Here is a 14,772-nt window from a genome sequence, read left to right as displayed (position 1 = left end):
GAAGACTAGATGCCAGAGGACTTAAAATGAAGACCAAATTAAAAAGGCAAGATATTGCCAACTAAAAGAAGATATTTGAGTATTGAATGCTAAAAGTGTATCAGTACTGGGTTGTAATCACTGCCGGGCAGGCAGTTTACCTTCATCTGGTGGTCACTGAAAACTCTCAGAGTTCTGTGGCCACTAGTTTAAAACAAGATTTATCAATGGACGCCTTATTGGTAGAGTTAATGTGTTAATGCAACAGGAACTGGCAGTGTATCTTTCAATCACCAAACCAATCGTTTATAGACTCAAGGTCTGCTCTCCTCAGTGACACATCTCCAACCCCTCTACCCTGGTGTACATAAGAAGTAGTTTTGAGGAACACACCATTATTACACAACATTAAGCACAATCAGCGGACAAATATGTTTGCAATCCTTTGCTCAAGCTGTAGGTCTTCTTGAATTTCCCTCGGGATCAATAAAGTATCTATCTATCTATCTATCTATCTATCTATCTAGTTTCCTGTATCCTAAATTGTTGTGTTAGCAAGCTAATGTTAGCAGAAATTAGTTAGCTAGTAGCTTCACATTGCACACAAATTGACACAGAATGGCTGTGATGTAAAGACACTTACGTTACATCAATATAAGAAGTCAGTATGTTATTTGTCTTTTCTTTAGTCCTTGACTCAAACTGCTTTTACACAAAAGGCGAGGAGCCAGCCGTCCCGTCAGCATGCATCTCTTACAACACAGCTCACTGGAATCACACTTCTCACTCATTTCTGCTATATTCATGTGTAAGATGTTGCACATTTCTCCATTGATGTAAACTGTGAAATTATTCAAAGAACGTTTGTGGTGATGCTGTCATCTTCTCAGATTCCAACAATAAAATTGGTGTATAGAACTTTGTTTAAACCATCAGTTGGTGCAGGTATAACAATAAGATCCATCTTTTCATAAGCTAAGCTCATCGAAGGAAATGATAATGAAGATCCTTCCATGAACTGTATTGTTGGTAGTCAGAGAAAATTAAGGGGGAGAGAAGACTTTCCTTGTCCTCAACCTTTCAGTGCTTACAACTGATCACATTTTAAAATGAGCATTTTGTGAATCGAAGCTTTATTTGATCTCAGATCAGGTAAATCCAGCGGTCAGCTGAGCTGATATGTAACTGTACAATCTGAGTTTAAGCCTAAAACAGAGTAAAGTAGAAATGATGAAACATCTGGCAACGTTTTTTTTTTTTTTTTCCTTTCAAAACCAGTCAGTCACACACGCTCACAGATGAGATTGATTCAGGGTAAAACTTTCTTCAGCAAAGCTTTGACATGTGTCAGGCTGGCAGGAGGGAGAAGTGATTGCTACGTCTCCAACAGAGATGTTCCAGGGAGGAATAATTTGAAGTGTGCGATGAATGTCAAACCTTCAAACAAGTCACCCCACCTCACACCAACAGTCATAGAGGTTTAAAGAGGGTTGGTGTGTAGTTATCAGTGCTATGAGTTTAAGTCGAATATTTATTGCATTTTATGATGCAGTGTTTGTTCTATTTTTAGGAAAATATGCAACAGGAAATGTGTTGTTCATTAATGATACAAACCATAAGCAACAGACATCGCTAACGCCTAATATCCTTATACTCTGTGTGCACCATATTCTTCACACAACGCCGTAGGTCGCTGCAAATCTAGTTATTGAGTTTCCACAGCGTTTGTTTCAGGAGGTGTGTCCTGGCTGTGCTCATCAGCAGGATCAGAGGCACCTGGGTCTGGTGCACTCAGGCCTAAAGAGCTACGACTGCCCTCATTCAGACTCTCTCTGATCTCTCAGCTGGACCAATGCTTGCTCGTGATTATTTAGTTCTTTTTGTTAGTACACTTCAACATCTCCCACCAAATAATGCTTTCACACCCCCACACTCCAAACTTTGGTTAGCATTTTTTTTTTATTACATGAATTATTCATCGTCTTTGCTAAGAATCGACTCTGAGCCGGGTTGTAATGAAATGGGGGCTCGTCCAGGTTCTGAACCAAAGTTCAGTCTTAATTTAAGGCAAAGTTTACTCTTAACTGAACTTGTACTGCTCTGTTTGCATCCTTTGAGTCTCTGTCAGGATTAGCTGGTAGGGAAGGCTGCCTCAACCGGGTGGCTGCAGATTTTGCTGGCATCTGTTCGAGTGCCTAGTGGGTTGAAAAGTTATCAATCATGCTATTGTTAGTTTAAATTGTTTAATATTTTAGTCTGATAATTTATTCAAACAGAACACAGTAAATTTAAGTCTGTGAATTTGTGATTATAAAAACTCAAACCCAGACTTTTTAGTCTGTACACAACAGCAGTGCACTAAAGTAGTCTGTAGACCACTAAAAACAACTCCTTATTAACAATCAACAGCACTCTGTATGGACTTATATTTAATAGTTATCACCTTTCCTAATGGACTTGTTACTTTTAGAATACTTTAAACAAGGTATTCGTCATGTCTGCGAACTTTACTAAATTGGTCTTGTTGGCTCCCCTGGTCTGTGTCAGTTTAAAACATTGTTTACACATGGGCTTTGCGATGTCCGTGGGGTTACCATGTCTGTCAGCGCTGCAAGCAAAATAATGCAACAATCTGAAATGTTAGCAGCCATAGCTTTCATTCTGCTTCTCAGAATAAAAGAAATCAAATATTTAGCACGCTCACAATGCCTCAAAACTGCACTCATGCCAGGAGTGCAGGGAGTCAGAGCCGAGCACTTAAACCTGCGCACAAAGACACACACTACCTCGCTGTCACATGTGGAGGCACAGAGCTCTGATTCAAACGATGTCATCCATAAATAATCTGTATTATTAAAAGATGCTGTTGAACAGCTGGGTGCTGCCGTACTTTTCTAATAACAGAATACAGTGCAACACTTATTGTCATGCTACGAATGTGCAGCCAGGAGTTTCAACTCAAACATACAATGGGGATCTTACCATGCCAATGTTATTGGCTGCAGTTTTTCCTTTTTTCTCTTGCATTTTCTTGGGCCAAGATAATGACGCTAACAAAAAGCCTCCTCTAGTGTTGAAAATAAAGCCAATTGAAGCCAATTTTTTGATGGTTTTGGTTCTGGGAGTACATTTCCCATTTCATATCATCCATTGATGGGGTTTGGGGTATTGGGTGTTATATTGAAATTTTCAATAAAGAGTATACAGACAAAAAGTCCTCCTTTGATTTATCAAAAAATCTTTGGCGCCTGTAAGCAAGACAAACAGCTACCCCAATACGTGTGACTGTAGTACATTAAATTTGCCTCCAAAACAGCATTGAAAAATGGAAAAAAGGCAAAGGTTCAAGAGTGTGAACATACTTTTTGTGTAGGGTCAAGGAAGTACCTATTCCACAATCCATTGTGCATTATATCACTTCTTAACTTTGTCATTGTTATGCTGTTAACACAAGTGTGTTAACAGATTGAATTATCTTCTTTTTTTTTTTTTCTATTCAGCCCCTTACATATGTGAAGAATGGTGGCCTCTCTCCCTCTCTCCCTCTCTCTCTCTCTCTCTCTCTCATATCCAGCAGATGTTGCGACCCTGTGCAAGGCACTGAAGTCCAAAATTACAAAGGCGAAGCCATCAGTTTGTGCATGTGTGACAGACAAGTTGGATCCTAATGTGCACCTTGTTTTGTTTTCTTAATTGCAGCCCTTGTGAACAGTGTATAAAACGAACATGTTTTAAAGGGATTAAGGACTCTAAAAAGGGTGATATGAGTGCAATCCATTTTCTTTTATTTGCTTTTACCTACATGCTTGTACTTGCTTTGTTTGTCCTATCTATTCTCTGTACTTGAAAAGTTTCTCAAGACAATTGCTGTGGTGGTTTTGCACTTTAAATGAAAACGGGTTAGTTCATTAAAATTTTGCTGTGGCAAGGACATTCAATGTAACATGACATGAACTGATATAAATCAGTTAAGACTTCAGACAAGAGATTTTCATTTAAGACAGGTTTTTACATTTGCAGTAAAATTCAGGACGAGGTGTCGACGTGAGGCAAATGGTATCATAGGAGAACAGCTTTTTTTATCCTTACCTTTTATATCAAAGGCTAAAAATGCATGCTGACAAAATAAATCGTTGATCAAAATGTCATGCTTTGTGAAGCTTCAGTCATCTCTTCAACTTTAAATAACCCCTGGCTGACTCAAAGAACAGCAACAACAAAAAATGCATTTCGTTCTCTAATCTCCGGTATAAACAGTCACTCAAAGGCCATTTAAGGGACATGACCATGAATAATATTTCAAAGAAATGATTTGCTGTGTTGTGAAAATATGGCAGCAGATTTCTGGACAATAATTTCACTGTATGAAGAGCTAAATGCATGCAGGGCACGCAAAAGTGCTGATAAACTTTCCTCAACTAATGGACCAAACAGCCCGTCCAACAAAAAAAATCACTTCTGCCGAGTCAGCTACTTCAACACTGTGCTTTATCATCTGTTTACATGGAAATAAGTTGACCGCCCAATAAACTGATAGGAGGATTAAAAAGATACTTAAAACATAAATATTCCTGTGGGAGTATGTCCAGTCATCATGTTATAGTGGGTGAAGTCACTCAGATGGTCAACACCACTGCAGAGCTATAACAAAAATATTGTGTTTAGATGTTCTTCCTTTACTCCAAAACAAAGATAATGTTGGAGAACAGGCGGTTAGGTCATGCCCTATTATCCCCTGTTTCCTACTCCAACCACTGTCCTATCAAATAAAGGCAAAAAGCCCCACAATAAATGTTAGAGAAAAAAAAAAAAAAAGACAAGTCAAGCAATTCATCCAGTCAAAGCTATAGCTGAGATTCCACAGCAGGGACTTCCCCCAGGGACGAGGGATTTTGTAACTTTTTTTATTCATTTATTTTTTTAATGCATAGACGAGGCTTTAACATGTTTTAACAAAAACGTGTCTCTCTTTAAGAGTACATCAGTTTTGGTTGATTACTTTCAGGATTGATGACTTGCAGTATTCCGAAGCCTTTTGACACATAGGCAGCCTCATTTGTACAATCTTAATCGATGTTTGGAGCTTGATAGAAACAAAACAAAGAAGGGACCCTTTACTCCCCTTCACTAACGTGGTTGGACTCAAGATGAAGAGACACCGGCCAATGTTTGCAGTATTTGCACAATAGTAATTAGGTTATATTTACTGTATATATGGAATTGATGGATGAAAAGAGAAGTTTGCTGTTTCAGCGTCTGTAAAAGATTAAATTGAAAGCAAAATTCATGTGATGCTTGTAATGCATAACGTGAATTATTTGAATATTATTTGATTTCTTTTAATCTGGACAACTTCAAAAAAATAACGCTGACATTGACTGAAGTTGCAAAAGAAGCAACATCCATAAAAAGATAGAAAACCTTACTTGGATTTAGGAGTAAAAGCTTCTGATTCTATGTTTACACAGGAGGGATAAAACTGTAAGTATTGCAGCAGCACCAGACAACATCTATATATACGTCTATATCTGTTGAGTGCTGACTGTCTGCTACCGTCCTTTCTTCTAGTCATATAATGTCAGTTAGCTTTCATACTTTGCACACTGACCTCTGCTGTTTTTTCTCCATAGACCGACCCACAAGGAAACAGAGTCACTCTATTATAAACATTAAGAAGGCCTCCTATAGGGACTTGCATATCTCCAGGTGACATTCAACCCGGTTTCACCATTTGGTTATGGGAGTACAGCCGCTCTTTATGAGGCGGCTGTGGCTTAGTTGGTAGTTGGCCATGCAAAAGGTTGAGGGTTCAATCCCTGGCTCCTGCAGCAGCATCACATTAGTGGTCACTTCAAACATCAGTCTCTACCATCATTGTGTGAGTGTGTAGGTGTGACATGCAATGTAAAAGTGTGTTGAGTAGTCAGAAGACGAGACAAGCTTGAGTCCATTTACCATTTAATGCAAATCCAGTGACGAGTGGTCAGTCCTACCATAGAAGCCTTCTATGTATCTGAATATATAAGGACTGTAAAGTGACATGATGACAGTATTGGGTGTTATTCAACCATGTAACAAATGCAGGCCTTTGAGATCTTCAGCTGGACTTCCTTAACTCCCCCTCATAATGAACATCTGAAAGTGTGTGTCTGCAATATTATGTCTGATATGTCTGAAATGACTGTCTCATGTGACTCTATTAAAAGAAAACCAAAAGTGCTCCAAGCCTGCATCAACAGCACTGTGAATACATAAACACCACCATACATACCATCCAAACGAGTCAACTGCAAAAACAAAATGCTTCAAATCCAGTCTTCAGTGGAAGTGCTCTAAGCTCTGAAGGACTGCCTTAGTGGAAGAGTTTTTTTAAGAGAGAGAGTGAGGGAGAGCAGAAAGTGAATAACCATAAACCTCGCTGGAGAGGAGAGTCTCTGAGGACCATGCTCCTGTTTTTGGAGTTGGGATTTTCTGCATGTTAAGTAGTCCTTCAACATGCACAGAACTTTACATCTGTATATTGTATTGTTACATTCACACAGTGACGCCTATAGTATTTTTCTGTGGCACTTTAAGACCTTACGACAAGTCTGAAAGAACCCCCAAGATCATAGGTAGAGCTCTTCTTTATGAAACTTTACAATCACCTCGCTCATTTACATGTAAACCGCACTAAAAGGAAAGAGAAGAGGACTCCAGAGACCGGGATGTCTCTTGAGTCCTCATTAGGCTAATGTCTCAAATTTAATATGGTAATCATTTATTGATGTTAAGGAGCTATCATCTTACTTTCACTTCATCACCTTCTCCCTTCTCCACTCTCTCGCCCCGTTTCCTCTTCCTTCCTCCAGACTTCATTCTCATGCCCCCTCAACCTCACTTATCCCCATCTTCAAAGTTGGAGTTGGAATTTCCCTGAAGTAAGATGTGTCAGATGGAGATATGCATATGTGGCTAGTGAGAGTGTGTACCCTAGCCTGTGTGATCATTTGAAGCACTGGGGGGTTTGGCCTGACAGCTGTGTTGGGGAGAGCTGGATGCAGAAGTAATATCGATTCTCATCAGAATTCCGAAACAGTTACATCAGGTATCTACTGCCACTTACCAAGGACTCTGATTTACTCAACATGGAGGCTGAGGAACAACATTTGAAATGAATAAACGACACTGTAAATTGGTGTCATAAACTAGTATTTCCACCGGAAGAGGCAATAATATATAAAGACGTGATGTACTCCTGGAAAACTGGCGTGATGGAATTGCTGCCAAATTCAAAGCAGCTTGTCAATTTTGAGTTAAATGACATGTTTACAACTGTATATGTGATGCATCATACTTCCACTCCACTGCCACTCAATCAGCTGACAAGTGCTTGGTCACACAGTCGGCTCGAAAGCTCTCTGAATTCAGTGCTCAACATGGAATAACTGTGGGACACGTGAAGTGACTGTCGGTTAACACTGTTCTTTGTTTGCATTTTAAAACAATGCATGTTGGGATAGTTACAGTCCTGAAGTGCAACGCACAAAGACAAACCAATTATTTCTTGTGTTTCCTCATTTGCTGTTGTGTTTTCTGATGTGTGCCTTGTGCTTTGCCTTTTCTTTTTCTTTCCACCACAGATAGTTTGGGATCAAACCCTCTTATAGCTAGGATCGAGTTCCAAAACGGAAAACCGCTGGCGCACAAACACATACTGATTGAAGAATAACGTTTTTGAGAAAGTTTAAAATGTCAGCCTACAGATAGGTCATTCTGTCAGGCAGTAGCTTGTGAGGATGGCTGAACATTTGAGTCTAAAGGTGACAATATTTACACATAGAATGTAAAAATTATTGGACAAAGCTTGAGTTACATAACCCCTTGCCTCTGTGTTCCATCAATCATGCTCGGCATGCTGGAAATGCTATCTCTGTAACTTTCAGCAAATCTAATGACAGGCTGAGAGCTGGAGCTGAGGCGGCTTTTAAGCCTCTTGAAAAACTGCTACATCTCGCCAACCTGTCAATCAGATCAGCAACGCACCTCATTGTGAAAGACTCGAGAAGAAAAATCTACCACCTGTACAATGTGTACTGGTGGAGACATGGGCTAATCAGACCAACTTGGTTTTTTGAACCAGGCTGTGAATATGTCCATTTCTGTACATACAGGCTTTTTTTGGGTGTGGTGTGTATGTGACTTCAGTGAGCCAGCATCAAGGGCTCTCTCCACAAACTGCAGGATTTTGCTCACAAAGAAACGTTAATTCTCTAACCTTGCTTCCCTGCAGTTAAAAAACCCACACACACTGCTGAAAATACATTTCAGGAGTCATTATGAGGTAAGTCAAATGACTCAGGCAATCCTTTTGAGCTTCATGTTTTCTTTCTGTCTGAATGCAACAGAGCTTATATCAAGACAGTCAAATGATATATCACATGGGTTAAAATCTCTATAAACACATTGGTGGCTGCTGCTGATGTCGAGGGAAAAGAATCTCTGTTGTTGTTTGGTTGGATAGAAATACAGTCATTTTCCAACCAGCCTCTTATATCAATTTGTGTTTCAGACAGTAATGCTGTCACAGAGAAGTCTTAGGATGTGACACAAGGCTCGAGGGCAGAAGGTATCACAGCCCTGGACATTTTTGGAAGACTATAATTGTCTGGAGGGAGCAGCAGTAATGGCTTACAGTCCAAAGAGTACAAGTCAAGATGAAGATCCCTCTTGGTCTATTAATCTTTGGCTTTTCTCGCCTGAACCTAAATGTAGCCCTGAACCACGGAGCAGCAAAGATGATGGAATGTCAAATATTCTTCTCACACCTCACCGACCCGTCTGTTTTTTTTTTGGTTTTTTTTCTTTCCCATGTCCCCAAAGCCAATGCAACTGCTTGATGACACATGTCAGAGACAACTCCCACGCAAGGAACCAACCTGGAAAAGTTTCTCTTCCAGATTCTTCGCACAGTGGTAAAGAAAGTTTCACTGAAGCAGTTGTCTTGGATATTATCGTGATACATCACAGAAAATTCTAATAATATAACTGTTAGATTGCTCACATGCTAAAAAATGATAGATAATGTCATTATTTGTGCACACAACAGGTTCAATTTAGCACTTTTTCTCACAAGCACACTGTTCTCCATTCTCGGTACAAATCATCATCTTGATCTTTAAAGAACTGTAAAAACTTTCTACAACAAACTTTGTCAAATGATTGCAGGGAGTTGATAATCACAGGATGGTGTGGGAGAGAGTAACTCTAAAGCGGAGACAACTTTCATGGAGTGAAAGAAAAACAGATGCTAAATGAGGAAACAAATGTTCGACGAACCACACTCCTGTCATGAACACTACAGCACCGCTACACAACATCTGGTGCTTTACCAACAACACAACTGTGTTTATTGGGCATATGAGGGTGAATGAATAAAATCACACACAAAGTGGTTCGGAACAACAGCTGAACAAGGCTGGATCACAGAGGCAGAAGTTGCTCAAAAAGGTGCTTGCGGTGGCTGAGGCCATATGTATCTGCTGCGATAAATTACCTTAAAGAGTTCCAAAGACTCTCCTGTGTCTTCTGGCGTCTCTACCTATCTCTGTTTTGATAAACCAAAAAGAGACCACTGTATTTTACAAGCATCAAAGGTTAAAATCTTTCTGGTAGAAATTGTCTGCTATGGATTCCCTATGGAGAGCATGGACAGCAAAATTTCCATTTTCTCCAAATATTTTTTCATTTTCTACCTTTTGGCCTGCTCAACAGATCAGCGAATTAATGAAACCATCTGAAGAGCTAAAGGAGCAATTTTTTAAGATATCTACTGAAAGAAATTTAAAAAAAAACTTTAATATAACATACATTAAGGACATATGCTATGTTGATGTGCTGGCTTCAGTGACAACAATGCATCAGTCAGTATGTCCTCCTTCTCAGTAAGGCACCCCCACAGGGCCATGTTGGACACTCCGTGGCAAACAGGTGTTGGAGTCATGGAAGCAAAACTGGTTCAGATTAACTGATTTGTTATCTCTAACACTGAGTCATACTTGTGAACTTATCCTCACACAGATAAGAGGGGCTGGAGCCAATCTCAGTTTACACTACACAAGATGTGAGGTACACCCAGAACAGGAGAGCAGTCAATAATGGTCAGACAAGGGCTATTCAAGGTCACCAAATAACCTCAGAGGCATGTCTATGGACTGTGGAGGGAAACTACATAAACCATACAGGGCAGAAAATAACAGGCAAAGTCGAGGAGGAAGGGTCCAGCCAAGCTGGGAGATGTACCAGTTTCATCAAGGATAGTGTTTGACATAAAAATCAGCTTTTCAATCAATGCTTGTTGTAATAAAAAAAATAATACCACTTATATAAGTTCCCATGTTGGTGATGATAACAAAGGAGTTCTTTCACAAAGAGAATCCAACGTGGACAGGAAACAATAAAAATGTGCAATTTATCCCCCCAAACAAGAGACATCTGAGAAAAAACGCCCTAAATGTCTGCAAGTGCTTGTGCTTTGCACAATTTTCTCTGCATAAGTACACAAGTTGGTCAAAATTGTGTGGCAACCAGAAGCAAAACTTAAATTTTTGTCAGTGTTTCAGAAAGAGGCACAAAACTGATTTTGGACATTGAGTGACATTGTGATTGGACCAGATAAAATCGAACAGTTTGTCACTTTCCAACAATTCAATTGTTGTGCGCTCTAAATATCAGCACAAGCCGCACAAGAACTCCAGTACTTCCTTGTAGAGGTATATTCATCATGACAACACAGGTAGTGTGGCATTGTGGAAAGACAAAAAACAATACTACAGCATGTCTTTGTGTTGAAAAAAATGTTTAGAAAAATAATAAAATATTTTATTAACCAACAGTGATTTTAGCATTTTTAGCTCCAGCTGTTTTCATTTTAGCAAACAGAATAAAAAAAAAAAAAAAAACTTAAAGTAGTTTTAACCAAACTGTACCTATTGGATCAGGGGTTAAACTTGATTTGTCAGAATAATAAGTGTTGGGAGACTATTTGCTATAAACTCGCAACCTTTGTGGCAATAAAAAAAAATCCCCTATAATGCAAGTTAAATATCACAGTGCTGCAATACTGATATTTTTTCATGAACTTCATGTCAACAAGAGGTGCCTGTAGCTAAAAGGAGAGGACTCGGTTGGGAGCAGAAGTTCTCTTAATGTTATAATGCATGCAGTTCACAGATCCAACATATTACTTCTGCTCTTCATGACTGCTTTGCCAACAGGATGTTTGACCTTTCTCCTCACGGCTGAGTCCATCATCTGATATTTAACTACCCAGGCCTGGATTCAACAAGCATCTTCGGGGGAAGAAAATCAGTCCAGACTGGCTAGAAACTCTCAGAGTGATGTTTGTTCCTATATTTAGGCCTGGAGCTATACTAATAAAATGGTTGCTATCTCAGGCACTGAGGTTTTTAAATAATGTAATTTTTGGCACAATTGGAGTGGAATAAGAAGAACCCTGAAACAAGGGCTTAACAGCATCATGTCAACGATGGAAATGTTTGCAATCAACAACTTTGTTCACACTATATCAGTCTTCATTGCATTTGTTACATCCCAAACAACTTTTTCAGATATCCTGAATTTATGTCCAACCTCAGCATTGTCTCATTTAAGGATTTAACCAATACAGAGAATGGTTTTAACCTTGCAGAGTCAAGCACGTGTGCTATATCAGGCTGTCTGCAAATCATGTTGGGCTTTAGTTCTCCTCCTTCAGCCACATGTGTGGATTTTGTCCTCCACTAACTATTATTTTCAGTTTGAGAAGATGCCTGGAGGACACATAAACATTATGAAGCACTAATTAAGCTAAAAGTTTCCATCCTAGTCAGAACTTCCAAATTTGAATGGGCTGACGTTGCTGGGGCCAAATCTCTGGGTTTTCAACCCAAGGCAGTACAACAAATGTCAATACTGCACTTTTAAATGGGGGTATGCATAATTTGGGAGCTCATTGATGTGTGTTTGTTGCATTCAAAGAGACATATTCAATTCAGTGTGTTAAGATTAGTTTGTAAGGAGTTACATCTTATTCAATCTTTAAAGTTTTTGGCTCACAATGGTTTAAATCAAATCCCAGTTCCCAAAGATGAAGTTCAAAGTATGATATGACTAAAGACTACTGACAGGTGAGTGTGTATCTTAACAGAAAGCGCTTTTGTAATCTACAGAGGAGGAGAAACACGTGTTGACCATTGGCAGATTCAGCCGTATCCATTTGAATCTGATCACATTGCGGTCAGAAACAAGAAAGTCAAAATGTGAAGCTCAGCTGCTGCACAGATATGTTACTGCTTAAAATACAGCTCAATCAAACAAGTTAATGAGACAGTGGTTTGGAAACGGATAGTGTTTTTAAAGAGAAATTGCAGTAGATGAATTTGATTATGTGGTGTTTTCTGCTTGGCTGTACCTCGTCTGCTTTAGTCTGCTCGAAGGCGAACTCCATCGTGGGCACAGCGAGTTGGTTGGCAAAGAAGTTCACATCTCCAGGCAACTGCAGCGAGCTTACATTGGGTCCAGGGCAGTTTCCACCACGAATGCAACTCAGCAACTGTCTCTGAAAGACAGAAGAAAAGCAAGACAGTGTAATACATGAGTAAAAAAAAATAAAGTTGCAGTGCTGGCTAAACATTGAAGCTTCAGTGTCTGCGACATGGCAACCTGCGTAAGCAACGACTATAGTGAGGAGGAGGCTGGAGGAGACAGCCCACTCTAATATCTCCAATGCTTTGAATTTGGACCACAATACCCATTTTAGGTGTCTGAGATATACTGTATGTAACTCGTTTATCAATGAAACCCAAATTTGATAGTAATTGAACTTAGAGCTGGATAATAATTAAACTTGCCCACTGATGGGTGTCAGAGAAGAACTTTATCTAAGATATCTTCCAATTTCCTCCATTTCTTTGAGGTTGTACTACCAAGGGGGCCAGCATGTACTGTATGTGAAGCTACACTGGACACTGATTGGTCAGGTGCCTAAGAGAAAAAAATGTGTAGTTTTTTTTTTTCTTTTTTCAAATCAGATATTAACTTATAGCTTGTAGCTTCTGCAGTCCAACTTTTCAAGGGAAAAACTCTGATAGAATATTAGGCCTCTTTCTGCTTGTATTCAATGTGTTCACTGCAATTGAATAAATCTGATAAGGTTTCATCACCCAGTCCAAAGGAAAGGTTTGATATTTACAGTATGAATGATTTTGCTTACGTTTATATCATACCAGTTATTTTATCATGTTTTATTCCAGGTTTGTGAGTGTTAATACAATTGTCTGACTTTTCAGCATATAAAGGTGTTTTGTGTGAAGAGGGCTTGCAAGAGTGAGTGCACATTCCAACATGTGTTTAGTGTGGCCTTTCAAAGTGAATCACTCACCAACTCAAACATAGGTTTAGTTTAAAGCCCTGAACAGTTAATTACTCACCCACTTTTATAAAGGTTTAGTGAGCCTTGATTCTTAATCACCTAAATTGTCTTCTCCTTAAAAATAATTAGTCACTAGACAAGATGTCAGGTTGTGATAAGAAACAGGCCAGGTAGGAAGTGTCTTCCCCTACAGATTGGACAAAGGATTCGGGAGTATGATGCACTAATGAGAGAAGCGGAACCAAACATCAAGAGACGCATTTGGAAAGATGTCCCAATTGGAGGAAGGAAACCGCCATTCTCGAATGCATTATTTGGTTAGATAATCTCTGTCTAATGTATAAAAGGGTTCAGGGAAAGATAGTCGGGGCTCAGACTTCGCAAACTGACCAGGTATCTGTCTGTTGTCAGGGACACGTAGTGTTGAACCCAGAGACTCTGAAACTTGTATTCTTGATTCATCGGGTTAATAAACTTTGTTAACCTGAAAGAGACGTCTTCAGTCATTCCTCTCATCCCATCAAAATAATACGCAGAGATTTGAGGTAATTATTTAAAGGGGTCAGATTTCTACTAACATTTAGGAAAAGGATTAAATAGCAACTTTTATCCTTCAACTCCCAAAATCTGTGTGTACATATACAGTAAATGTATATGTAGTATATGTTCAGCTGGGAAACATACATACATTATACAAAATTGAAAAAATGCATATTGATATAATCAACAAAAGACAATGTAAATACTATCATGTCAGTTGTCTCTGCTTGGTTGTCTGATAATTTATAGTATCTGAAGAATGTTGTAGAAAATTACCAACATGTTAAAACTCTAATTTAAGTATATGTTGATTTTGGATGTTTCTGTGGACCCCAGAAAACCCCTGGGGACCCTACATGGAGTCAGGACCACGACTTTGTAAAACACTGATCTAAACATTTACCATCTTGACAAGTACGACTGACTACAACTTAATCTGATTCAGGTAGAGATCTGGCGATATGTTCCCCTCACTTTATTTAGAATGGTATCACTCCTGGCTTCCTATTTCCCACAGCAAACACCTGTGACTGCACAGATGTTAAAACTCAAGAGTCTGGGTGAGTGAGCTCCATTTCCTGCAGCCAGGACTCAATCTGCTGTGGGACGATTTCCTCTAAATGACTCTAAACTATACCAGCATACTGAGAAAAACACCATTATCATTATAGCTCAGCACACTTTGACTGAAGGGGTGAAACCATGCAGACTAAAATGAGCAATAAAACATGAAATCTAACATTTTCAAATCAACCTCTTCTCTAATTTTCACTCATACTCCCAAGTGCTTTTTAAGGGTGTCATGCAATGTATAAATAACAAATCCTAACCCTATGAAACAA

General features: G+C 39.2%; 1 protein-coding gene across 1 annotated transcript in view; it reads right to left on the bottom strand.

Moving 5' to 3' along the window:
* The window catches only part of naaladl2 (N-acetylated alpha-linked acidic dipeptidase like 2), a 539,711-nt gene that overhangs the window by 131,723 nt on the left and 393,216 nt on the right, over nucleotides 1-14,772 (bottom strand). The window contains exon 13 of the mRNA XM_079350063.1: nucleotides 12,431-12,577. Within this exon, the coding sequence (XP_079206189.1) occupies nucleotides 12,431-12,577 (147 nt within the window). The remainder of the gene's footprint in view (nucleotides 1-12,430; nucleotides 12,578-14,772) is intronic.

The sequence above is a fragment of the Symphodus melops genome (genome assembly GCF_947650265.1).
Source record: "Symphodus melops genome assembly, chromosome: 8".
Lineage (NCBI taxonomy): Eukaryota > Metazoa > Chordata > Actinopteri > Labriformes > Labridae > Symphodus > Symphodus melops.
Note: the sequence above shows the minus strand (reverse complement) of the source record. Positions and strands in the feature narration are given on the sequence as shown.